Source organism: Lampris incognitus, chromosome 17 (assembly GCF_029633865.1).
Source record: "Lampris incognitus isolate fLamInc1 chromosome 17, fLamInc1.hap2, whole genome shotgun sequence".
Classification (NCBI taxonomy): domain Eukaryota; kingdom Metazoa; phylum Chordata; class Actinopteri; order Lampriformes; family Lampridae; genus Lampris; species Lampris incognitus.
In genome coordinates this window covers 31,064,373-31,090,403 of record NC_079227.1, presented here as the reverse complement: position 1 = coordinate 31,090,403, position 26,031 = coordinate 31,064,373, and the positions used below count along the sequence as shown (strand labels likewise).

The 26,031-nt window shown below is 42.6% G+C and overlaps 1 protein-coding gene across 1 annotated transcript in view; it reads left to right on the top strand.

Annotated features, from left to right (window-relative positions):
* Positions 1–24,442: 24,442 nt before the first annotated feature.
* LOC130127186 (putative uncharacterized protein MYH16) overlaps positions 24,443–26,031 on the top strand; it is a 36,947-nt gene continuing 35,358 nt past the window's right edge. The window contains exons 1-2 of the mRNA XM_056296757.1: positions 24,443–24,592; positions 25,583–25,810. Of these exons, the coding sequence (XP_056152732.1) occupies positions 24,443–24,592; positions 25,583–25,810 (378 nt within the window). The remainder of the gene's footprint in view (positions 24,593–25,582; positions 25,811–26,031) is intronic.

The following is a 26,031-nucleotide window of genomic DNA, read 5'->3' as shown; positions in this document are numbered from 1 at the left end:
GCAGATTCAGACCACTGCAGCCATGTTTCTCCCCAAGTGTCTGTGTTGTGATATGGAATGAACGATAATGTAAACGGAGCTTCTTATAGAGTGAGGAGGATATACTGACTGCATTTTTTTTTTGTTATTGATGATTTAGTGGCGAGAAATGAGTGGTTCTGATATTCCAGGTTTTCAATCGTCCCTATTTTGAAACCTACTATTAATGCATGGCCCCGGCCTTCAACTGCACCGTTAGATAACTAGTCTCCCCCCCCCCCCCCCATCGGAAATTTTACTGGCTGGACTCCTGTATTGCAACTATAGGTTACAGTGTGAAATCTTGCAGAATACTTAATGGCTAACACAGCAATGGAAGTGGGCTGTTCTTTGCGAGGTCTGTAATCTTTGTGTCAGGAATCAGCTGCCAGCTGTACATCGGGCATAACGTGATGCTGCTTTAAACCTTTAATTAATCAAATTCCATAAACATTGTCATACACAGGCACACAACGCGCGATGAACATGTCACAGCAAGACAGAGAGAGTGAGTATGTCCCTCTGAATGCCGAAATAAGATCAGAATTGCCCTTTTCTTAGTTTGGATGCAGTTTCTGGCAAAGGATAACTGGTCCAACATCTCTGTCTAACAAAAACAACCATCCGGAGCCCAGATATCAGACAGAGATTTATGGATGCATGGCACATCCAGCTCTGTAATTATACTCTAATGGTAGGCCACGAGATTACAGCAATTATCAGAATAAAGGCAATAATTGTCTGCTGCTTCGTCAAAAAGCATTTCTGAGTATACTTTCCTTTGAGCGTAGGAAATGTTCTGGGGTTATGATGCTGAATAAACTTGGCTCCCCTGGTCTGAATCAGTGAATGGAGTTACACTGCTGCCATTGTCTTGTAATATTTGGCCTGAAGAGCCACCGTTGCGTTGGATTACTTGACCCTCTAATTGTCATGACAAAAGTAATCGCAGACATGAATATCTTTTGAACAAGGAATGCGTGCTGTTACAAAATGTGTGTTCTTCTGGAAAAATTGTGCTTTTTATTTATTGGTGGTTGAGAAAAACCATAGATTTCAGGCAGTTTTGTTTTTTTTGTTTGTTTGTTTGTTTTTGCAGCATGCATTCCTATTCTCACTCTCTTTAGGACAGTGAGAGATACACACCACTTAATGTATTGTGTGTCCTGCTGCAACAATGGCTGCCATTCATCTAGAAATGTCACCAATGTCCAAATGCAACCTTGCACACCATAAGCAGTACAAGAGTGAGGAGGGCTCAGTGACTGTTTTTTTATGGAAACAATTGCTCTGTCAGAAGTGTTTGCGGGGTACAGCTTTATTGATACTAGTTCTTTCATTAGGGCAGTTTTCCATGTTGGGAAAGTGAAGGATGGACTAGAAATGACAGCCGTGAAGACTGTCAGAAGGCCGGCGCCTGAATTTTCCAGTCACACTTGACTGAACAAGCAGTCGTGTTCAAATAGTGGAAAATATCCGTCTTGCCAGAGTGTATCTGCAAAAGAAGTAACCCGGTCTCAATATTTACTGTCGTCCAATAATCCCACTAATTCATTTGAGTTTGCTCAGTGTGGAGCAGAGATCCTCATTAGCTGAATTAGCTGTCGTGTTCCAGCTATTGTAGCGTGTGATGTTTTTGATCTGATAGGCGTAAATGTGATGTGGCATGAAAATATTTTTGAAAGACTACCTACTGTATATCCAAGTAAAATACAATAAATTGACTCTGACATACAGTGTGCTTTTCACGAGTATAAGGTCACATTCTTGAGCCTTACACACATGCTGACATCCGCTCACTGCTTTGCAGAAAAAAAATAAAGGCAGAAACTGACAAGTCATCTGGTCCTCTATTGGAAAATAAGACGGTAAAAACTCGATTTCCCGCTGCCAGGGTGATTAAAAAATCAAATTACCTGTCTTCTCCATTGGTTTAGATGAAACAAATGAATCATCACCTGTCATTTTTTCCTATTACTAGGTAAACACATCTTTTCATGCGTGATTTCGCTCCCCCTGCAGCCATCCTATGATGGGAGATTTCATAAAGCCTTAATGTGGAGATAGCTAGATGATTGACAGGCAGGACAGACACAAGGACAAGAAACGCTGAAAATAGTTCTATGGTTTTATACTGTTATTCCCCAGTGTCCTCACAGTGAGCCTATACTGAGTTTTCACAGTTAGCTAAACTCATCTTCATATCATCTCTCCAAGGAACAGGCAGTAGTTGTTTTAGGCAGATTTAATATGAAGAACTGTGAAACTGAAAAAGGGTACAGTAAAAATAAAGGTAAGTGAAATAATAATACATGCAGTAATACACTACTGGCAGGAAAGCAGGTAAGGACAAAGGTAAGTATGAGAGTAAAAAAAAATATACAGGTAGATAGATGCATGAGGTAAGTATGCGATGCCCAGTTCAACCCAACAGCATGTTTACACATGGTAACAAAATATTAGCAAATTCGAACAAATTACAGAAAACGACTCACCAAAAACAGTAATATGATAATGATAAACTTACTGATAACGCCACTCAACGGTCTAGAAACAAGAGGATGGCTGAGGATTATTTTATCTATCAAAACACAGGACCACTCTCCTTCTTTTCTGCTGAGGAGGCGGGACTTCCTCTCCGAGACTCTTCTTCTACGCTGCAAAGGAAGTGCGATTACTAAATTACATGCAATACCAAAGATAGCCACTAGATGGCAAGATTTTAAACTCACAATTGGAAAACAGCTCTAACACAGGTTGAGAATAATTTCTACTAAGAAAATCCCTGACAACGTCAACCTCGACTACGCTAGGCCTGTTCGGCCCACAAGACATTTTCCATAGTCAAGCATTTTACGTCGCCACACAATTGATTCTTTGCAGCGTCGCATCGTGTTGCCATGACACCGCCAGCTCCTAGCTCTTGGTGAGTAACGTTATAGCCGTTAGCAAATTGCTGTTACCTAAGTACTCGAAACGAGGTTTCGAACATTAATATAGCAGCAAACAAGTATTTTTTATGTAAAGAGCAAGTGGAATAATGGCGTCACGAAGTCACACTCCCGGTGTGTGTGTCGTAACCCCGGTTTCTCTGTCCTTTGTTTTGGAAGCCGGTCCGGCCGGGTGCGCGTGTTGGTAGGCGGCGTTAGCGGGACAGCTAGCAAGCTAACGATTACCTTACATGGATGTAGGTCACTCGTGACACTCGGAGAAATAGCGCCTTACCGAGCTGGCTACATTACTGCTGTTCATAAGCTAATTATACTGTAACGTGCGTGGATAAGTAGACACGCTGGCCGCCGGGTGGCGGGTCTGACCCTTTAGTCGAGCGGTTAGCGATGTCTCCTGCGGTGCGGGCGATACGGGTTCGTGTCCCGGCCGCGGCAGTTCCTGTGGTTGCGTTGTCCCCCGAATTCGCTACCATACACTGTAAAAATCAATATTTCAACCAAACGGGATGAAATAATAGCCAAGAGAGCGAAGGTGGGGAGAGGAGTGGGGGGTTGTTTTGTTATAGCGCCTTTAAAACCTTTTACTGTTAAGAAGCGGAGTCTGGAGGTTTATAGCCTGATTAAGGGGATTCTGGAAACAAGGAAAGTGAAATGGAGTTACGTTTTGGAACAGAGCTCTTCATATCCTAGATGCAAAATTGAACGCTGTGTTTGTAAAACGGTTCAAAAATGTTCCCTCTGTAGAGGAATTTACTCAAATTGGGATTGAGGGGAGGTGTGACTGGGTTTGGTAGATTATTCCTTTGGAGGCTGGAAGTCTGTCTCCCCTTGTTGTGCCGCTGTCAGTGGGTGGTGTAGCTTTAGGCAGGGGGGAGGAGAAAGGGAGGACGTGTGTGTGTGTGTGTGTGTGTGTGTGTGTGTGTGTGTGTGTGTGTGTGTGTGTGTGTGATTGTTCAAACTCATTTGTGTTTTTTTTTCTTTCTTCCTTGTCAGTCCTGTCCCTCCCTCCTTTGCAGCGCAGCTCCTCTCAGGGTCAGGTAGCAGGCGTAACACACTTTCATGCAACACTAACGCACCTTCTCTCTAACACACAAGTTTATATGCAGACACATACACATACACACACACACGCGCGCACACATATACACGCATGCATACACCTCCTCAGAGAGTACACACTGACTCACACATACACACAAACACACACCACAGATCCCTCACTTCCTCTCCAGAGCCCAGTGGGTGAAGACAGTATGGGCCGCTGTTCCAGGAGCGCTCTTTGAGGATGGAGAAGAAAGTGTGTGTGATCCAGACTGACTTCCACCAGTACCGACCCACCTTCGCCCTCCACGGCAAGCCACACGTAAGATGTTCCACTTTTCTTCTGGCACATAATTCATCTTGTCTCCTTTCACTGCAACTTGTGTCGCGTGTGTGTCTCTCCTTCTCTGCGTCTGTGATTCTCACCCCTCGTCTTCTTTTAAGTGCTTATTATCCCTTGCTTTTCTCCCTCTCTGTTTCACCATAACTGTAGTCGCTCTCATACTGAGTGATGCAGCCTACTTACCCCATCTGTGTGTGTGTGTGTGTGTGTGTGTGTACACATGTGCTCTGGCATGCTGCACAATGTCACAGATGGTGCTGGTGCCCCTCCTCATTCCAGGCCCACCCTCACTGAAATGAACCAGGTCCCTCTTCATCCGACAGGGGGTGTCGTAGCCTGTGAGCCTATTTGTGTGCACAGGCTAATGTGTGTGTTTAGATGGTTGTACAGTTTTTTGTTTTTTCTCATGGTTGACAGCATCTATTGATCAAGTTTGTAACATGGCTGTTGCACACAGGAGAGGAATGTGAACACTGATGAGTACCTGAAAGAGACCGAGGAATGCCAACCAGTTCAAGATAGAAGATGTCTCCAATAGATTAGTAGAACTGATCTGTAGATTGCAGGCTAGGTCTAACTTCACCTAACCGAGTTGGACTTTGTCTGGGTGGCTATCTTTTAGCGTGTGGTGGCGTGGCCATGACGTGTGACATCATACTGCTTCTCTTCAACACAGAACCAGCATGGCTTTTAGATGAAGCCTGACCTGATCTCTCTCTCTCTCTCTCTCGCTCTCTCTCTCTCTCTCTCTCTCTCTCTCTCTCTCTCTCTCTCTCTCTCTCTCTCTCTCTCTCTCTCTCTCTCTCTCTCTCTCTCTCTCTCTCTCTCTCTCTCTCTCTCTCTCTCTCTCTCTCTCTCTTCTTCACACTCTCCCAACACATACACACATATCGCACTCTGGGGGGATGGCTTGGCAGCAACCCATGCGCGCACACACACACACACACACACACACACACACACACACTCTCTCTCTCTCTCTCTCTCTCTCTCTCTCTCTCTCTCTCTTGCGGACACACATAGATATGCACACAGGCACTCATGCAAGCGTGGATGTGCATAGACGCAAACTTACGCATCATCTCTCTCTCTCTCACTCTCCGTCTCTCTCGTTTCACACTCTCCCAACACATACACACATGTAGATCTCTGCTCTGGTGCAGCCTCTACAGGTATGCCTGCCAACAAAGACATGAAAGGCTGCATGATATAGATCTTAAATGATGCTGTATAGGGGTCACCACCACAGTTTAGTGTGTTCAGAGGTCAGAGAGAATACATTATATACTGCTGCGTGCTTTTGCCATCTTTATCGCGCTGCAGATTTGAAAGGAGCTAAATTGGAAGTCAGACTGAAATCCCGGTGATGTCAAGAAAGTTAAGTCTATTCAATTTGGCTAACAAAGCAAGGACAACTAAACACGATAATGTTAGGCATCATTTCTCTGTTATGACCACATCGACTAGGGCTTCAGAGAGAAAAAAAACAATAGCTCTAGTCTGTATACAATGCCAACAGCTATTTTCCAAGTATAATTACCTTCTAACAATCATTTCATTGATATGATATATATTCCACCATTATAGTACCTGTTCCGCAGTCTGTCTTCCACGTCAGGGGAGTGTAAGTGAATTGTGAGGTGCCTTGTTGATCAAAGCCTGGTTGTGCGTTCCTCCGTGACCCGGATCTAGGGTTCAGCCAAAGGCCAGGCTATGGACTGCTTCACCCTTCAGTCCACTCACCTGGAAGCGTTTTAGTACATTACCTCTGAGTAAAGTTTAAACTTGCAAGGCTGTTTTGTGAGCTTCACACTGGAAATCGTGTAGTTTCGAGGTAGTTGAGCTCGACATTTATATGGGTGGTGCGGACAGTTGACTGGGTTTTTGTACAACAGCAAGGCCTTGAAGGACTTCAGGAGATAGCCAATAGCATTCCAGCCTCCAACAGGTGTGGATGGGAGTTGAGATGGCATACAGCTGTGCAAATAAACCAGAGGAATAACAATCATAGAACTAATCTGCTTGTTACCTCCACACTGAACAGGAATTTCAGGAATGGGAGGAGAGGGACGTTATTTGGGAGATTACTACGTAGTCTGGAAAAAGTTTTGGAAAAGGTGTGATATTTTGGAATCGCGAGGGACTTGTTAAATTCGGTTCACCGTGACAAGTCTGCATAAATCACCGAAATGCACTCTTCCGTGTCTGTTTTGACAATTTGCGTTGTGGGTTTGACTAGACAAACATCTCTCTGGTTCAAGTCAAAACACGGAACACTTAGCAACAGTGTAGCTACCATTCATCATATTGTACAGTAACAAAGACCCCGTTTACACGTGGTTTTAAAATGCGTCTTTTGCAATCGGCTCACAAGTGGACAGTGCTAAATATACAAGTGTAAACGACCGCCAAAACGTTTTGTGAACCGGTTACTTAAACCACTTGCCGAGGTGGTCTAGGGTGCATTTGACCACATATCTTATGTAGTGTAAACACTAATGTGTCCTGATGCGTCCCTGACAAGGACGTAACAGGAAATCTTCTTCTTCTTCGGAGTAACGAAATCTGATCACAAGTGGTCAGCAGGATGCATTTGGAGACGCATGATAGACACAGGTGTAAACGACAGTGTGTCTCGCTGTCCACTTGCGAGCCGATCACCCAAAAGGCATTTCAAAACCAAGTGTAAACAGGGTCAAAGAGAGCGGTTCATTTGGGTTAGTTGGTGTGTTCACAACACCACCGCTGGCTTATGATGTTAAGCCCCGTGATCATGCTGTTGGTGAATCATTGCTCTACTGTTTGGCCCATACAGATCTCCAGTGTGTATATTGACATTGAGTGTAACAATTAATCCTGCCCTGACAGGTAAATATTGTGCGTTTCAACTGATCAGGAAGCATTGCCTCACGAGCGGTTTAAAAACACACACCCTAAATTGTATTTGGACAACACAGTGATGACTGTCAGACACTTAAGGGAGCTGATGCCACATTTTCCTGTCCAATTTTTCCGACAAATTATTTGTCAGTCTTGAGAGCCAAGTCATTGTTTGAGGTTAGCTTTAGATAGCTCAGCTAATGACAGTTCTTTTCCTGTGGTGTGGCACAGATACAAGGGTTCAAGCAGCAACAGGTTTTTTTTCTTTTTATCTGTGTGTGTGTGTGTGTGTGTGTGTGTGTGTGTGTGTGTGTGTGTGTGTGTGTGTGTGTGTGTGTGTGTGTGTGTGTGTGTGTGTGTGTGTTTGTATACATGCGTAGGCACGCTCTACCTGTCTTTCTGTAATACAGCTTTTTCTCTCAAACCTCCTATTCGTTAGAGCTTGCTGTGGAAAATAAGCTCACATCTGTTTTTCCAGGCGGGGAAACTACAAATTTATGCTTTGATAGCTAAGCCAAAATGACTTGTAGAATCTTGTTAGGTGTGGAGGAAAAAAATAAAGCAAAGATTGGCTGACTTTGGCATACAGTGGAACACACGTGGTCAACAATTGCTTTCTGCAAGACCCATTAGTTGTTCCAGGTAATGGCATTTAGGTCAGTGACAAAGTGCAACTTTTGCATTATAAAGTGTATAAATCTGGGTGGTTAGGGACTTGGAAAGGGTGCAATCATGAACAAATTGCTGACAACAAGCAGCGGAACCAGTTGCCTCACTCAGTCAGCAGTTGCGCTGTGTTGCAAATGGTGTGACTTGAGAAAAATTAAGAGACTCAAATGCTATGTCTAATACCCAAATAATGTTTCCTCTGCACTGTATTGCACTCAAAAGCACTTGTATATTGAATAGTGCATTGTTTGAATCCACTTAAAGCACTTAAAATACTAAGTATATTAAGTATTGGCGACATGGTGGTGCAGTGGTTAGCACTGTCGCCTCACAGCAATAAGGTTGTCCAACTTTGGGGGGGGTCATCCCAGGTCGTCCTCAGTGTGGAGTTTGCATGTTCTCCCTGTGTCTGTGTTGGGTTTTCTCCGGGTGCTCCAGTTTCCCCCACCATAAAAAAAAAGACATGGATGTTAGGGTTTATACTCCTGTCAGTGCCCCTGACCGAGGCATGGCAAGATAAACTGGAGTTGGTCCCCGGGTGCTGCACGGCAGCTGCCCACTGTTACCAGCTACACAGCTAGGATGGGTTAAATACAGAGTGTAATTTCCCCACGAGGATCAATAAAGTATCTCCAAAAAAAAAAGTAGGCACACTGAACAGACTGCTGGATTTAGCAAAATTCATTCCAGTAATCGAATGACTCACTGACTGCAGAATTTGATTTTTCTCACACAATACCATACTTAACCAATGAGTCCATATGCCGATTTGGTTTTTTTGTGTATGTTTTCCATCTACCATCTTGGATATGTTAATAGGGAGAATAAGCATACCATTTTCTCACGCTGAGCTGAATTCCGCTGCAAAACCCTGGACTTAGTCTTTGTCACGGTGTGTACAGAAGATCGTCTTGTTTACAGGCATGTGTCAGGGGCCTCACCTCTCAACAGAGGCCTGTTTAGCCGAGCTTTCTGTCTCTCATGTGCTCTGGTGAAGGCAGTGAGGTGCTGGTGGTGGGGAGTTTTGACTCAAACAAGGTCTCTCTGTGTGACATGTGTACATAACATCAACAGTCTGACATCACCGTCTGCTTCCGCCGCTCTACCTAGCAGCTGCGTGTACTCTTAACCTTTGACCTTCTGTACCAGCTAGTGATCAGACTAGGGGGTCAAATTATTGCAAAAAATGTTTGCAGTACCGGCTGGGTGGGGTGTTATGGGTTCAGGATATTTCAAGTAACGTAAAAAAAAAAAGAAAAGGTTTAAATCACAGAGATGGGTTTTTTTATTTTTCCCAATTTTTCTCCCCAATTGTACTTGGCCAATTACCCCACTCCTCCAAGCCATCCTGGTTGCTGTTCCACCTCCTTTGCTGATCCGGGGAGGGCTGCAGACTACCACATGCCTCCTCTGATACATGTGGAGTCGCCAGCTGCTTCTTTTCACCTGACAGTGAGGCTTTTCTCCAGGGGGACGTAGCACGTGGGGGGATCACACTATTCCCCTCAGTTCCCCCTCCCCCCTGCGCAGGCGTCCCAACCGTCCAGAGGAGGCACTAGTGCAGCGACCAGGACACATATCCACATCCGGCTTCCCACCCGCAGACACGGCCAATTGTGTCTGTAGGGACGCCCGACCAAGCCAGAAGTAACACGGGGATTCAAACCGGTGATCCCTGTGTTGGTAGGCAACGGAATAGACAGCTACGCTACTCGGACAGAGATGTATCTTTAAATGATTTTGAAATACTTTCGTGTGGTTTTCCAAATCTCCTTAAAGTTTTCTAGTGGGTGGTAAATGTCACTCATAAGGCATCGAAGGTAGTTTGGGGCCAGAACACATAAAAAAAAAAGTTTTTATGGGGCTCAACTGTTTTAGCGATGACTACTACACCTCCACTTTCTTAGACTCGCCAAACGTGGAAGACAGGACCATTGTAATTATTGTACATGATAACATGGCTTTGATGTGTTCAAAGCTGCTGGTTTTGACGGATCACCGCATACTTCTGAGGAATCCAGCTGAGGTTCAGCTCAAGATAAGGAGCTATGAAGGCCAAAAGTGAGACAGAGAGTTGGGCAGAAGGCCAATGTCAGGTTCAATTCATGCAACGTTTTTTTCCATATATATATACACACACACACACACACTAGCGGAGGTACCCAGCGTTGCCCGGGGAAAATGTTCTCACCAAAACAACCAAGACGATCGGATCTTTACGATATAAGCGATGATGAAATATAGGATAATTTATGTTATGATACATGTGATAAATGAATGTCGAATAAACGAATTTTATTAATGACAATTATCAAATGTCATAATTTTCAATCCATTCATCAAGCTTCTTTGCCAATGTGTGCATTAATTGCTGTGAATCCGCCGCTGGTGCCACAAATCACCACAAAACTCAATTTCACAAATAAATCAAATTTTTTACTTGGTTTTTGAAATATTTTTCGAACTGTGCAATCCTTGGAAAGTGCTGATTCTAAAGATAGCTTTCTTTTTGTTCTACAATGAGTATTTCTGGAGTTTTAAGCGAACATACAAACATACACTCTCGCTATATACACTACCGTTCAAAAGTTTGGGATCACCCAAACAATTTTGTGTTTTCCATGAAAAGTCACACTTATTCACCACCATATGTTGTGAAATGAATAGAAAATAGAGTCAAGACATTGACAAGGTTAGAAATAATGATTTGTATTTGAAATAAGATTTTTTTTACATCAAACTTTGCTTTCGTCAAAGAATCCTCCATTTGCAGCAATTACAGCATTGCAGACCTTTGGCATTCTAGCTGTTAATTTGTTGAGGTAATCTGGAGAAATTGCACCCCACGCTTCCAGAAGCAGCTCCCACAAGTTGGATTGGTTGGATGGGCACTTCTTGCGTACCATACGGTCAAGCTGCTCCCACAACAGCTCAATGGGGTTCAGATCTGGTGACTGCGCTGGCCACTCCATTACCGATAGAATACCAGCTGCCTGCTTCTGCTCTAAATAGTTCTTGCACAATTTGGAGGTGTGTTTAGGGTCATTGTCCTGTTGTAGGATGAAATTGGCTCCAATCAAGCGCTGTCTACTGGGTATGGCATGGCGTTGCAAAATGGAGTGATAGCCTTCCTTATTCAGAATCCCTTTTACCCTGTACAAATCTCCCACCTTACCAGCACCAAAGCAACCCCAGACCATCACATTACCTCCACCATGCTTAACAGATGGCGTCAGGCATTCTTCCAGCATCTTTTCATTTGTTCTGCGTCTCACAAACGTTCTTCTTTGTGATCCAAACACCTCAAACTTGGATTCATCCGTCCACAACACTTTTTACCAGTCTTCCTCTGTCCAATGTCTGTGTTCTTTTGCCCATCTTAATCTTTTTCTTTTATTGGTCAGTCTCAGATATGGCTTTTTCTTTGCCACTCTGCCCTGAAGCCCAGAATCCCGCAGCCGCCTCTTCACTGTAGATGTTGACACTGGTGTTTTGCGGGTACTATTTAATGAAGATGCCAGTTGGGGACCTGTGAGGCGTCTGTTTCTCAAACTAGAGACTCTAATGTACTTATCTTCTTGCTCAGTTGTGCAACGCGGCCTCCCACTTCTTTTTCTACTCTGGTTAGAGCCTGTTTGTGCTGTCCTCTGAAGGGAGTAGTACACACCGGTGTAGGAAATCTTCAATTTCTTAGCAATTTCTCGCATGGAATAGCCTTCATTTCTAAGAACAAGAATAGACTGTCGAGTTTCAGATGAAAGTTCTCTTTTTCTGGCCATTTTGAGCGTTTAATTGACCCCACAAATGTGATGCTCCAGAAACTCAATCTGCTCAAAGGAAGGTCAGTTTTGTAGCTTCTGTACCGAGCTAAACTGTTTTCAGATGTGTGAACATGATTGCACAAGGGTTTTCTAATCATCAATTAGCCTTCTGAGCCAATGAGCAAACACATTGTACCATTAGAACACTGGAGTGATAGTTGCTTGAAATGGGCCTCTATACACCTATGTAGATATTGCACCAAAAACCAGACATTTGCAGCTAGAATAGTCATTTACCACATTAGCAATGTATAGAGTGTATTTCTTTAAAGTTAAGACTAGTTTAAAGTTATCTTCATTGAAAAGTACAGTGCTTTTCCTTCAAAAATATGGACATTTCAATGTGATCCCAAACTTTTGAACGGTAGTGTACATAGATTGATGAGAATACAAAATCACTGACAAGACAAGACAACACACATACAAACACTTGTTGATGCCTTCACTACTGTATAAGCAGCTGGAGTTTGCCCTCTTTACATGCTCCATAATGCTTTTCGTAACACACTCGCCCCTCTCGGCTGCCTGTGGATGCATGAGGGGTGCGTTACTCTCGGCCAGACTGTGCAAATAGAGGGAGGCAACTGCTCTCCTTTATGACTCCAGAGGGCTCAGTTAACATGCAGCAGCCCAGGCAAATCTTATATTGTTTTGGTGAAGGAGGACCAGTGGGAGGCCCATCTGGAGACAGGACAGTGTATGTATGTATGTATGTACATATGTATGTACGTATGTATGTTTGTCTGCTTAGGATTGGAAATGTGCTTAAATGCATTTTTGTGCGTGTGTGTGAGTATGTACATGCATGAATGCAGGCATGCATGTGTGTGTGTTTGTGCGTGAAGACGTGTTAAATGGCACTGGAGGGGTGTGTGTATGTGTGTGTGTGTGTGTGTGTGTGTATGTGTGTGTGTGTATGTGTGTGTGTGTGTGTGTGTGTGTGTGTGTGTGTGTGTGTGTGTGTGTGTGTGTTGGAGGTGGGGGGGGTGGCAATTCAGACTCCAGACAGTAGTGAGAGCCAGCCAGACAGTCAGCCAGGCTGAAAAATCAGGCTGTGTGTGTGTGTGTGTGTGTGTGTGTGTACGTGCATGCGTGCATGCGTGTGTGTGTGTGTACACGTTGCTCCAGGTTGCGTCTCTGTCGCTAGAGCAGTGCACTCAGACACAGGAGGCAGGGATGAGGGAGAGAGAGGAGCTGAGGAGAGCCATAGAGCAGAGTGACCGTCTGCTGTCCAGGGTCCAAGAGCTGGAGGAGCAGAACCGCCAGCTCAGCAAGGAAAAGAATGAGGTGTCTACTAAGTACCGAGCTGTAAGTCCCTGATAACATTTTAATTCAACGCTCGGTCCGTCCGTCCGTCCGTCTGCATGGCTCCCTTTTGAACCTCTTCCACTCACTCTCACTCTCACTCACTCACTCACTCTCTCACTCTCTCTCTCGCTCTCTCGCTCTCTCTCTCGTCTTTCTCTCGCTCATTTGTTTCTATGTGAAAAAGCTCAGAATCTCTCTTTCTTTCAGCAACTCGATTCTTGAGATTTCCCATGGTGATTATGCATGACAAGGCTGAATTTCTGCTCAGTCAGGGGTTTTGAACGTGGTCATTATGCCGACCCCGGGTGGATGATATTAAGTGGCTAATGATACCCTTGCAAAAGGGAGGGTGAGGGAGGAATGGGAAGCGATGCAGTGACCATGGCAGTGGGTTTGTTGTAGATTGTTGTAGTGCTTCTTCTCTCCGTGGGTTTTACTGCTGTGTTGACCCATCTCCAGCAGATCCTTTTTTTTTAAATTTAGTTTGTTTTGTTGGGAAAGTATATGGTGCAGAGCAGTGGTGTTCAATCATGTGCCACTAAGAGACATATGGATCCAAGTTTTCCTTCCAACCCATCACTATACCAGCTGATTTCACCGAATAACACACCTTCAACCAGACAGGTGAGGACTAACAAGTAAAATCAGCTGGTGTGTGTGGTGTTGGGTTGGACAGAAAGACTCTGTACACACAGCCCCCCATGGCACATGATTGAACAGCAGTGCCTGAGGCATGCTTCTGACTGATCAGCTCAGTGGAGGGAGAACGGTTCCTGACACGCCCCCCCCCTTTTTTGGGAAGATCAGAATAGTGATGGATTACCTGACGTTCAATATAACACTAAAAAAAAGCAAACAAGCATAAAGAAACCTGTTTCTCATGTTAACACTTGTGCTCGGTCATAGATCTTCTCCTTCTTTTTTCGGCTTGTTCCCTGTTTCCCAGAGCTCGCCACAGCGGATTTGATAGTTTCCATCGGTACCCTGTGAAGGCACAGCGCCGATGGCGGTCGTTGTTAACCCGGGCCTTGACCGATCCAGTGCGGTGCTCAGTCATAGATGATAAGGTTTAATTCCAAAAGATTGTATATACGTATTGCTACTCACTGTCTATCCAATCAATCAGTCAATCAATCAATCAAAACTTTATTTAACAAATGCATGTTATGAGATAGGCAGCATGGTGACGCAGTGGTTAGCGCGGTCGCCTCACAGCAAGAAGGTCCCGGATTCAAGCCCCGGGGTAGTCCAACTTTGGGGGTCGTCCCAGGTCATCGTCTGTGTGAAGTTTGCGTGTTCTCCCCGTGTCTGCGTGGGTTTCCTCCGGGTGCTCCGGTTTCCTCCCACAGTCCAAAGACATGTAGGTCAGGTGAATCAGCCATACTAAATTGTCCCTAGGTGTGAATGTGTGTGTGTGTGCGTGTGCATTCGTGTGTGTGTTGGCCCTGTGATGGTCTGGCGGCCTGTCCAGGGTGTCTCCCCACCTGCTGCCCAATGACTGCTGGGATAGGCTGCAGCATCCCCGTGACCCTGAGAGCAGGATAAGCAGGTTGGATAATGGATGGATGGATGGATGTTATGAGACAAAAAGAAAATAAAAAGTAATAAAGTAATTAATTGATTAATAAAGCAAAGATTAAAACCTTGAACCATATTTCAAAAATGCAACAGTTTGTATCACCTCTTGTGCCACCAATTTTCTGCCAAATGGTCCCAAAAGGACTTTTAAGGCACTATTTCATACCGAGTATTGCTTTCATGAGAGTAGCAGTTTGGTTGGAGTGGTTGTCATATTTCTCAAAACGGTGGACGTCCCATTTTGGAGAGACGGTGTCCCAGGGGCGAAGAGTTTAAAGGAGAAGAGAGTGGAGTGTCACTGGTTTTGCCAGCATTTGCAAAAAAAAAAAATTTTTTTGCTCCAGGGTCACCCGGTGGGTGGGGGGGCTTGGTCATTACTGATGCTGAGTGGCTTAGCAGACCAGTCAGACGGCTTCACTGGAAACACATCATAAAGTGTCTTAAAGAGTCGGGCTGCTGGCCTCCTCGCTCAGTCATTTAATGCTATATCTGGCTTTGACAAATTGAAGTCTGCTGACGTCCACCGAGGCTTCTGTCCTCCTAATTTTCCAAAAACCTCATCCATAAAGCCTTTCAAGTCCAAATACTGCCGTAACTGCTGAGGTTTATAACTTGTCTTTAACCTTTTTATGACCCTTTTCTTTCATTTTTAGCAAAAAAAAAGAAAAAGAAAAAACACATTTTTTGTTACTTGATTAAAAATCAATCAACTGATATTGCCACGTGTGCACTGGGGCCAAGTTTATTTTCACCCCCCCCCCCCCACTTGTTAGATCAGCCAACTATAAATAACGAAGTTAATCTGCAGAGGAGACAGGTCAGCCAACATAATTCATACCTTGGAGCTTTTCTGATTTGACTCCAGTGAGAAATGTGACCCCTTGTCACATTTCTCACTGGAGTCTATTTAGTCCTGCTGCCTGCAGGACGCTTTCCAGTTTTCCAAAGGGAAGTTTGTCCCTCTCCTCATTATCCCATTTTTCTGAGGTTGGAGTCAGTTTGGTTTGAGGGGTTCAGGGGGACACCTCACACATCTGTCATCAGGAGAAGATGGATTCCTGCTTTTTCTTTCACCCGTACTACATGGCTCCCCCGTAAGGTCAACGTTCCGGTGTGTGTGTGTGTGTGTGTGTGTGTGTGTGTGTGTGTGTGTGTGTGTGTGTGTGTGTGTGTGTTGTTGAGCTGTATTTGTGAGCCTCAATATGAGTTTGTAACTGTAAGATTGAGGACATTTTTGGAAGTGAGGATATTTTGGCCAATCCTCACTTCATTAAGGGTCTATTTTAGGGTGAAGACTTGGGTTTACGGTTAAGGTTAGAATTATGTTAAGGTTAAGGCAAGGGTTAAGGTTAGATGTGTAGTTCTGATTGTTAAGGTCAGGGGCTAGGGAATGAATGTAGTCTGTAGGGGTCCTCATAAGTACAGAAAAACAAATGCATGTATGTGTGAGAGAGAGAGAGAGAGAGAGAGAGAGAGAGAGAGAGAGAGAGAGAGAGAGAGAGAGAGAGAGAGAGAGAGAGAGAGAGAGAGAGAGTTTTGTGTTGGGTATTATAGAATGATCTATCTGGGGCTTATTATTGTTTGAGTCCTTATAACCTCCTGTGACCGATATCAACCTCCTAGTCAGCACTTTCCAATAAAATAGTACATTGACCAATGAAACGAAAAATAGGCTGCCTCTAGTTGCGAGCTTCTTCAGGACTTGAGGATATAAACAGAGAAAAGTACACTGTTTATACCTCAATTACTGCTAATGGGAAATAAATGCTAAGCGTTCCTCCAGAGCTTTCCAAATGCCCTAGTTTTATCATGTGGAAAAACTTTCAGTCTGAATTCGCTCGAAAAGGTTCTGGAGCTCAAGACAAGCTCCAGGACAAAGGACTGGCAGGGAAAGAGAGGGAAAGATGAATGAGGCTGCTGAGAGAGGTAAAGAGGGGATAGTAAAAGGGAAAACAAGGATGTAATATGCAGACTGACTGGCAAAGAGAAAGAAGCAAATCAGTGGATGGGAAAATCACTGAGATTGGGGTTTGAAGCTAAACATTGGGGCAGACTGTTTCAGGGGGCTTCTAGGATAAGTTATTGTAAAATAAACTGAATAAACTAACAAGGGATTAATCAGAGAGCTACTGTAAGTTCTTCAGCTTTGACCTTTTGAGACTACACTCATATTCATTCAATTCAACCTTTATTTAGACTCAGAAATATATTGAGGTAGAAATCTATTCCACAATAGAGCTGAGCAAAAACACAAACAACACATCCTAGGCACCAAGAAACACAAATAAGATACTTAGATTAAAAGTGGCAATAAAAAAGTAAAAGTAATAAAAAACCAAATTAGTTAAATACTAACATATTAAAACCTTAAGAATAAATAAAGCAATTAAAATTCACAGCAAATGAGTCAGCTAAAAACAAGAGCAGTTGGAAGTGAAATAAGAAAAGTTAAAAACTTAAATTGCCCTAAGGGTAAAAATGAGATAAGCTTTATAATATTCTGCATGTTATTCCAGGTTGCAGGTGCAGTGTGAAAACCTGGATTTTCCAAGCTCAGTGAAAGCAGCCGGCACCTGCAATGTAATCCAATCATTTGAGTGTATTCGATAGGGGCCTGTTTTAAAAAGACAACAACAAAATAATGTAAGGGGTTAAAAAAAAACAGTAAGGGCCTCATAAATAAATAAAACTCAGTGTTTATTACACCTTATAAAGAGAGAGAGGGCCTCTCAACCTTAGTATGTAGCTCACAATGATGAATATTGTAATTATCACCGGTAATAAATCTTGGTGCAGAGTGACAAGTAGTGCCCAACAGTTTCAGAGTCGCAGCTTAAGCATGCATGTATAAAATATCACCATAATCCAATACTGATAGAAAAGTTTCTTCAATAAGTGTCCTTCTACAATGCAGAGGAAAACCTGTGTTATTCCTATAGAAGAAACCTGTTTTTCCTAAATTTGCTCACCAGATTAGACACATGATATTTAAAAGTTATCTTCTCATTGATACAAATTCCAAGATACATGTATTCTGTGAATCTTTCAATATTTGTACCATTTTTAGTAGACAATGAGATTATCATGATCAATATTTTTGGCTCTGGTGAAAAGCATGCATTTAATTTTATCAGCGTTAAGAACTAATTTATTGTTCTTGAGTGCAACTTTTAAATCGATAAAGCAGTGCTGAAGGGATTTAACGGCAGAATGTACAGTATCAGCACTGCAGTGCAAAATATATCATCAGCATTAAGATGAATATTTCAGCCAGTTACAGAAGAAAAAATATCATCTGTATTCAGAGTGAACAGAACAGGCCCCATGATTGAGCCTTGAGGTACACCTTTTGCAATATGCACAAACTCAGATTTAACATTTACAATATCCACACACTGTTGTCTGTTCATAAAGTAACTCTGAAACCATTTATAAACAATTTCATCAAATCCGATACTATGTAGCCTTTTGAAAAGCAATGCATGATCAACTGTATTGAATGCCTTTGAAAGATCAATAGAAAGAGCTACACAGTGTTTCTTTCTATCCAACGCCAAAATTATGTCATTTAAAACAAGAGTGGCAGCAATAACAGTGCTGTGCTTTTTTTCATACAAAAGTAGAGAGCTTCTTGAATCATGAATAATGATGCATGCCATAAATCAGTCATTCCCAGAGACTTGGCTGCGACCCACAGGTAGGTCACAGGAGATTTTATTTGGGTCACCAAATATATCTGTAGAATTTCTAGTCTTTTATTTAAGACTAGGAGAGGTACCCGGCATTGCCCGGGGAAAATGTTCTCACCAAAACAACCAACACGATCCAATCTTTACGATATAATCGATGATGAAATATAGGATAATTTATGGTATGATACATTTGGTAAACGAATGTTGACTAAATGAATCTTATTAACGAAAATGATCAAATGTCATAATTTTCAATCCATTTATCAAGCTTCTTTGCCAATGTGTGTATTAATCGCTCAGTGCTCAAGCGCCTCAGGGAAACCACGTTGTGTGTCTTACTATTTTGCGCTAGGATAGAAAGCCTTTCTGCACTACCAGTTCTGGAGGCAGCTACATACAACTGGCCATGTGAGAAACATGGAGCAGAAAGATTTACTCCAATCGTTTTAAAAGTCTCTCTTTGGGCTTTGTTGATGGTCATTGCAAAATGTAGCTTGCAGGGAAACTGAAGTCTGCAAAACCAGAAGGGCAGCTCAGAGTCGGAGGAAATAAGGGGTATCTTTGGTAAGAGGATGACTTCTCCTTTATACGGCCCACATGGGATGGTGGCTTCAATAACATTGACATGTAAGCGAGTTACAATGCAGCGAGTGCCATTGCTGGTCTTCGGAGGCTCCATGTTTTGCAAAATCATGATTGGCACACCATCCTTCAGTTTGAGCAGTTATCAAATGTCATAATTTTCAATCCATTCATCAAGCTTCTTTGCCAATGTGTGTATTAATTGCTGCAAATCCACTGCCACTGCAGCAAATCGCCACAAAATAAACTAAATTTTGCAAATCAAATTTTTTACTTGGTTTTTGAAATATTTTCGAACTGTGCAATCCTTGGAAAGTGCTGATTCTAAAGATACCTTTCTTTTTGTTCAACAATGAGTATTTCTGGAGTTTTAAGCAAACATAAACATACACTCTCGCTTTATATATCTGCAAGTACACCTTTGAGCCACATGAGGAAAAGCTTGGTATTTCTACCACACTCGTGGTTTCCACCAGAAATGGAATGAACACTTCACCCGATATGCATGTTGCGTTCTCCTCTTGTACACTGGACTGGAATGCAATACCAAAAAGCTAGCGGGCCCACCTATCACATTAGCAATGTGTAAGTAAAATTAATATGCACAATTGGATAATTGGAGTAGGCCTAAAAATATAATACTCAGGATAAGTAAATAGCACACAATGGGCCTAATGAGATTTGATGTGGAATAGACCTGATGTGGTTAATGAATTGATGACTATTTGATAACAATAGCTGCACTTAAACACAAACCTGCTTGTTCTGATAATAGGCATGAGCATTTCAAAAAACTTTCAACAAGAAGCATGTTTTTAATAGTAGTGAATGTTGGTATTGTTCTAATAATTACATCTATAACATTGAATCTAATATGAAAGGCTAGCATAAATTGTTTACTTAAGAAAGGAAAAAAATGAGCCTGTTAAGTCTACCTAAATGCACTTATTTGGTCTCATTTATAGTGTTTAAAATATGTATGTTTTAGTGATGAGAGGAAATAAAAACAATGAGCTAGCCTGTTAACTCCACATTTATTTGCATTTATTGGTTTGCATTTATTTGGTCTTATAAAATATTTTAACGTGTATATGTCTTCAGTAACACGTGCATAAAACAAAGTTGTGATTTATCAAACATATATCGTTTCAAAATGGCTGATTTACCTTTTCAAGATAATACAAGGTGATGTGGAAATGACAGCAAAAGTGGTCAGGAATGTTCATTTATGCACAAATTCACTCTTCTCACAATTTATAGATAGGCCCTAATGTGAAATGGATCGTGATGGTTTGTCATTTTCACCAAGTGGGTCCCAAGAAAAAAAGTTTGAGAAACACTGCCGTAGGTCATCAAAGCGGTGATGTTATTCACAATAACGTGAATCTCAAGTATTCCATTGCTTTTATACAACGGTTTTACACAGGTTGTGTCTTAAACTGTGTTCTAGTTCAGTAGGTAGTGAATCACTATACAGTGCTTTGGATTTCAAGCACGGATTAGGTTATTGAGTCAGTAAACATTGAGACACCCAGATGACTCATTTATGTGCAACACGATTCCAAAGCAGCACGTTGTATTAACGTAACATCAGTTATCAATCAATTATTAATTATCTGGGAAACATAACAAGCCGAAAGAAGAAGATAAAAGTTTTACATGAGATGACCATTCCTTAGGTCTCTCATGAACAAACTTGCAATTATTTGGTAACGTCAGCTATAGCTAGCTATATTCTTCACATGCTTTCCTAAATAAACCCCAGGTTTTGTGAAAAAGCTTAAGGTTAAATATGTATGTTAAATGTATTGAAAAATAAAGAATAAACTGTACAAGCTTTTAAATGTATGTACTTACATTACAATACTGGTTTGGTCTCCCATCTTCCATCTCGCCTCAGCTCAGAAAAAACTGTATCAAAAGAAGCGTTCGATCACTTCCAGATAGTGAGCAAAGATACTGTTTTTTATGGCGTATTCTGGGAATTTTTCCATGGAGCTGAACTTCCAGTGCACTGAAACAATTTTGACATTGAAACACCTTAGAACATGTCTGACTCCTTCGGCAGTTCACTACTTACTGAACTAAGGAGCGGTTTGAGACACAGCCAAAGTTTAAGATAAGCCTATATATTTCTAATATTTGCAATTTCTCCCACCAAGTAATGTAGTTCCACCTCCAGTGGCTCATGGCTATGCAACCAAATAACAGTGTTACGTTCTAAACAATGAAATGGAAACAAATTTTGTTAGCATTTATACTAGCATAGCTACTAACACCTGCAAATGAACGCTTTGTAACACTACAAACGACAACCTTAATAAAATAAATAACATCATGAACACAACATTAGTAATCACTACTAGCTAGCTTGCATCTTTTCAGATATTGAATTATTGTAGCTGGTTTATGTTAATCTGTGCAGTTAAAGAAGGTATGTGCTGTAGGATGTGCGTTAGCATCAGATAAGCTAATGCTTCAATATTGATTAAATCAGCTATTAGAAGTGGAATAATACAGATGAAATGATGTGACGCCTGTAATTTTATAGTAAATAACACACGGCTCTTGGCCAATCAGATTGCTTGATTACAAACAACTGTTGTATTATTGCCTTGGCCTCACAATGAATTTGGATTTTTTTAAGCTGGTTTTTATACAACAGCCTTTGTTGATGAGTGTTTTTGGTTCAATATTTAACTCTTTTCATAACAGCATTTCATGATAAATACATCTGACAGGGGAAAAACAACCAGAGGCTGGCATCAAGCAGTTAACCTCTCCTTCCCTCCTACGTCTCTCATCTTGCCTTTAAAATCCTCCGAGACAGCTGCCATTTAAATGCCGGCTTATCTGAGAGCGTCTCAAAGAGCTGCCAATGATATCTCAGAGGCTAGAATACAGGTTACATTTGGCAAGGCAGCAAGCAAACAGAGGATGTTACTGTATCTGGTGCGGAAAGTAGTCATCTGCGTAACCGCAGGGATTTTTCACTTATGTTTCTGACTTTGATATCGCCTGATCTCTAATCATTATCTTGTATGATGGTCTCTCAGCTGTAAATCAGATCTCTTGATGAAAGAATAATTTAAACTTAGGAATAGCAGTGAAAACATAAAAAAATAGTTTACTTTAGGTTATCTAACATGCACTGAGCATACTCAGTACTTGTAATAAATCTAGACTTTATCTGACCTAATCCAGAATTTTTATTGAATTTTACTTTGTTTTTCTGGTGTTAAAAGGAATTCGTGCAAGAGCACTCAAAAGTGGGGCAAAGCTAACGTCTTTGCCTTTTATTAAATTTTGTTTTTGCTCTTGAAATAAAGCCATATTCCCGGTTTTAAGATGCAATCCCAATGATTTTGCATTATTTTCTCCATTTGAAAGGAATGATGATGCGACAGTTCTGTTGGGACAGACAATCGATGCAATTGAACGGCATTCCAACATAGCTGGATGTAGGAGCCAGAGAGAAATAGACCTGTTGACACTGATATTCTTGGCCCACAAACACGATGTAGCAGCCATTGTGGCTCGTGTGCTGTCAGCTCGCCAGTTAATAGTCACCCTAGTAAAAATGCAATCCTCGGACGAAAGTTAACACAAGCAGTCAAAACTTAATAAAACTATGTTTTGTCACATTGTTCTACAGTTATATTGGCTGTCTGTCTGACAGAAGCATCGACACATTGGCATCATATTTTAATCTTTTTTCCAGGAGGTTTGTCACTGCACCAGTGTTCGTCCTACCCGGTCAAAAAAAATTCAGCGGTGGTACTTGGAGACTGAGAAGTGTCTCTAACCTTGGTAAAGATGCCAGCTAGTATTGTGGAACCTGACTCCACCATAAATAATGATTTACTGATAGAGAAATGTTACAGATTGCAGCTTCAATGCCAAAAATGAACATGGCAAAAAAAGGCTTTCTTAAATGGGTGCCTAGATTACACTGATTTGGTCAAATCCAAATCCATTACCTAATAGGATTTCTTATTTTCACATCACAAATGGGATTGTTTGGCAGCCCTCTTGTCAGATAGGAGCGTGTTGGTGTTGGATATGTGTGGTGTCTGGAGAAGCAGTCTTGGCATGTTGAAAGTCTCTGTTTTCTCTAGTTCATGTGGGAGACTTACTGGATAGACATGAACAGAGTTCTCTGTGCCATTTGTCCACACAAGAACTTTGACCACATTGTCAAAATAAAACATATTGAATTCTCAGAAAACGTTTCTTTTTTTTCTTTTTCTTTTTTTTTTTTTTTTTTTTTGGTGGCTGGATGTCTTCCATGGGTTAGTGGGATTGGCAGAATGCTTATCCTCCCTCACAAAACTGTTTTGTTTTAGATTAAATGCTAACTTGGCTATGTGTCATTTTGCTGTTGTGGATCCATTGTTCCCACAAGCACAATAAATGGTTCAGAAGTACAAAAATGTACTGGAATTCATCTTTGAGGCGATGACGACAATCAGACAGTCAAGGAAGCAGTGTCTCTGCAGTAGCTGCATTTTTTTTTGTTGCTTCGTAGATGTCTTTTTTTCACCTAATACCCATTCTACCACACATCACTGAATCCTTACGCATCAGGCCCGATGTTTTCTTTAGATATGGACTGCTTAGTCTAAGTCTTGATAGCTCCATTAGGCTTCATTCAAGGAAATCAGCTGCTCTTGGATCTAAAGCACAATGTGCCTCGTTGTCATTGCCAAGATGAATGCCCCGGCATTGTGGGGCCTATGTGGGCGTGGGCACGCAAGACCTTTATGTCAATTATAATGTAGACAGAGGGGAGGAAAAAAGTCACTCTTGTCTCTGGAATACTGCCCCCTTGACTTTGTATGGTGGTGGCTGAGGGCTTTGATGGACTCCTTCATGTTGAAGAACCGCACAGCGCCAAAGGCTTCTCTCTCATGACCCGACATCCGACACCCAGCCACCGCTCCGCTGGGAGACTTTTGGATCTCTGTCAACTGGGGAGAGACACCTGTTTCAGGAGGAGGAGAGCGGAGCGGGGAGAAAAGGTTGTTTTTGCTGTTGAGGCCATCTCATGGAGCGGACTAAGTCATGGCTAGCTCTGTAGGGACACTGTATAGCGGACAGCTGTATGCGTAGGTTGGCTAAGAAGAGAAAGAAATAAAGACTTGTTTGGATTTTTATCACACGTCTGTACTCTGAATGAACTAGGGGGAAACGTTGATTGAGAAAGAAGAGGGAGGAGGAAGAAGGGTTTAGGGAAAGAGGCAGGCAGATTACAAAGACCGAGGGAGTCAAAAGATTATGAACTCTACGCATATCGTGAGAAAGGGGGCCTGTTGGAAGCGTGCCGACTGGAGCAACCTCAATGAGTGAATTACTGCCGTTTTTCATTCCTTAACCCACCTGGAACAACCAGAACAGCTGTCAGCCAATCAAGGGAAGAGACAGCTGTAAGACAGCACTGGCTCTAAGTCTCTCATCAAACTGAAGCGGTATCAGTACACTGCCTAGGCAGGTAAAGTATTACATTACCACACAGTTGGGAAAACTGTGTGCATCACGACTGGCTGCAGATCAGAGAAGATGTCTGTGAGGTGCCGGCAGCGTTGCCACTCCCTCTCTGATGAATCTGAGGAGACCAATGGGAACCAGCTGGAACTTGGCCCAGAACCAGAACCAGAGGAACTGGATTGGGACAGCTATAGCGCCACACTGGAGCACAGATTAGCAGCTGTGGGTAACTCCGCTGTGTATGTGTGTGTGTGTGTGTGTGTGTTGCACTTGTATCTAGGTATATTATTTTAGGGATGTGTGGTGTGCATCTGGGAATGGACTTGTCATGGGTACATACCTGTTAACGTCTGTGCAATAGGCGGAAGGGAAGCGTGTTAAAAAGGTGCAAATAGCTTCAGCAGAAACAAAAGCAAAAGAAACGATGTGAAAAGACTTAAAGGAAACGACGCGGAGAAGCAAAAAGCCAGGCACATTTATGGAAATAAATGCAGATGGAAATGTGATCACGTAACATTTTTGCTAGTGCCCGCATACTTGGGTACGTGTTTTGGTCGTTCCAAATGCCTTGCCCATGATGTCTAATCCATAAGAAAATAAGCGTTACCAGGGCCAGGCCTTTTCACTCCTGTTATGGACGGCGGTTGACAAAATGATCTGCTGTTTGGTGGAACTTGCTTATCAAGTCCCCTCAATACGTCACTTCTGCTGCTTTCCCTGCCACCTCTTAAAAGAAAGCGCAGGCTCGCGAGGAAAAAGGTCCTCTTTGCTTCTCACTTGAGAGGGGATACGTCCCGGCTTGTGCCATGGGCTAAGATCCCCTACATTTAGGTTTAACTGTCTTTATCTCTGCTTTGGCCCCCGCTCCTTTTCTTCTTCTATCAACCCCCCGCTTTCTTTTCTCATCCCTTTAATCTGTTGCTAATTTGCTCGGTCTTGTCCTACCCGACTCAGCCTCCCCCTAAAAGTGCAACCTCTATAGCGTTCTTTCTTTCTTTCTTTCTTTCTTTCTTTCTTTCTTTCTTTCTTTCTTTCTTTCTTTCTTTCTTTCTTTCTTTCTTTCTTTCTTTCTTTCTTTTTTTCTTTCTTTCTTTCTTTCTTTCTTTCTTTCTTTCTTTCTTTCTTTCTTTCTTTTCTTTCCTGCCACTGCCCGTTACATCTCCCCTCCAGAGGTACATTTCTGCATCTGTTGTGCTGTCTGTCCACCTCCAGGAGCAGGAGAGCACCCAGGCGTCGGAGCAGCGCTGTGCCCAGCTGGAGAAGGCCCGGTGTGGGCTGGAGCTGCAGGTGTCAGGCCTGTCTGAGCGTCTGGAGGAGGAGGAGGCGTGCTCGGCCCAGCTGGCCCTCCACAGGGAAAGGCTGGAGGCCGAGTGTGGCAGCCTCAGACGAGACCTGGACGAGCTGGAGTGCGCCGTGACTGCTGCGGAAAGAGACAAGCAGGTAGGAACAAATGGGGGAACAGTGTTCAGCTTCAAGTGATGGTTGTAGTGCTCGAGTATGGACTTGGTCTCGGGTCTGCATTTTGAAGGTCTCGGTCTCATCTCAGACTTCACAGCTTTATGCTTTATGACTTGAACTCAACTTGGTCTCGGACGGGACAGACTCGTGTTTTTGTTTTTTTTTAATTAATATCAAACTTCCCCTGAGGAGATCAAAAAAGT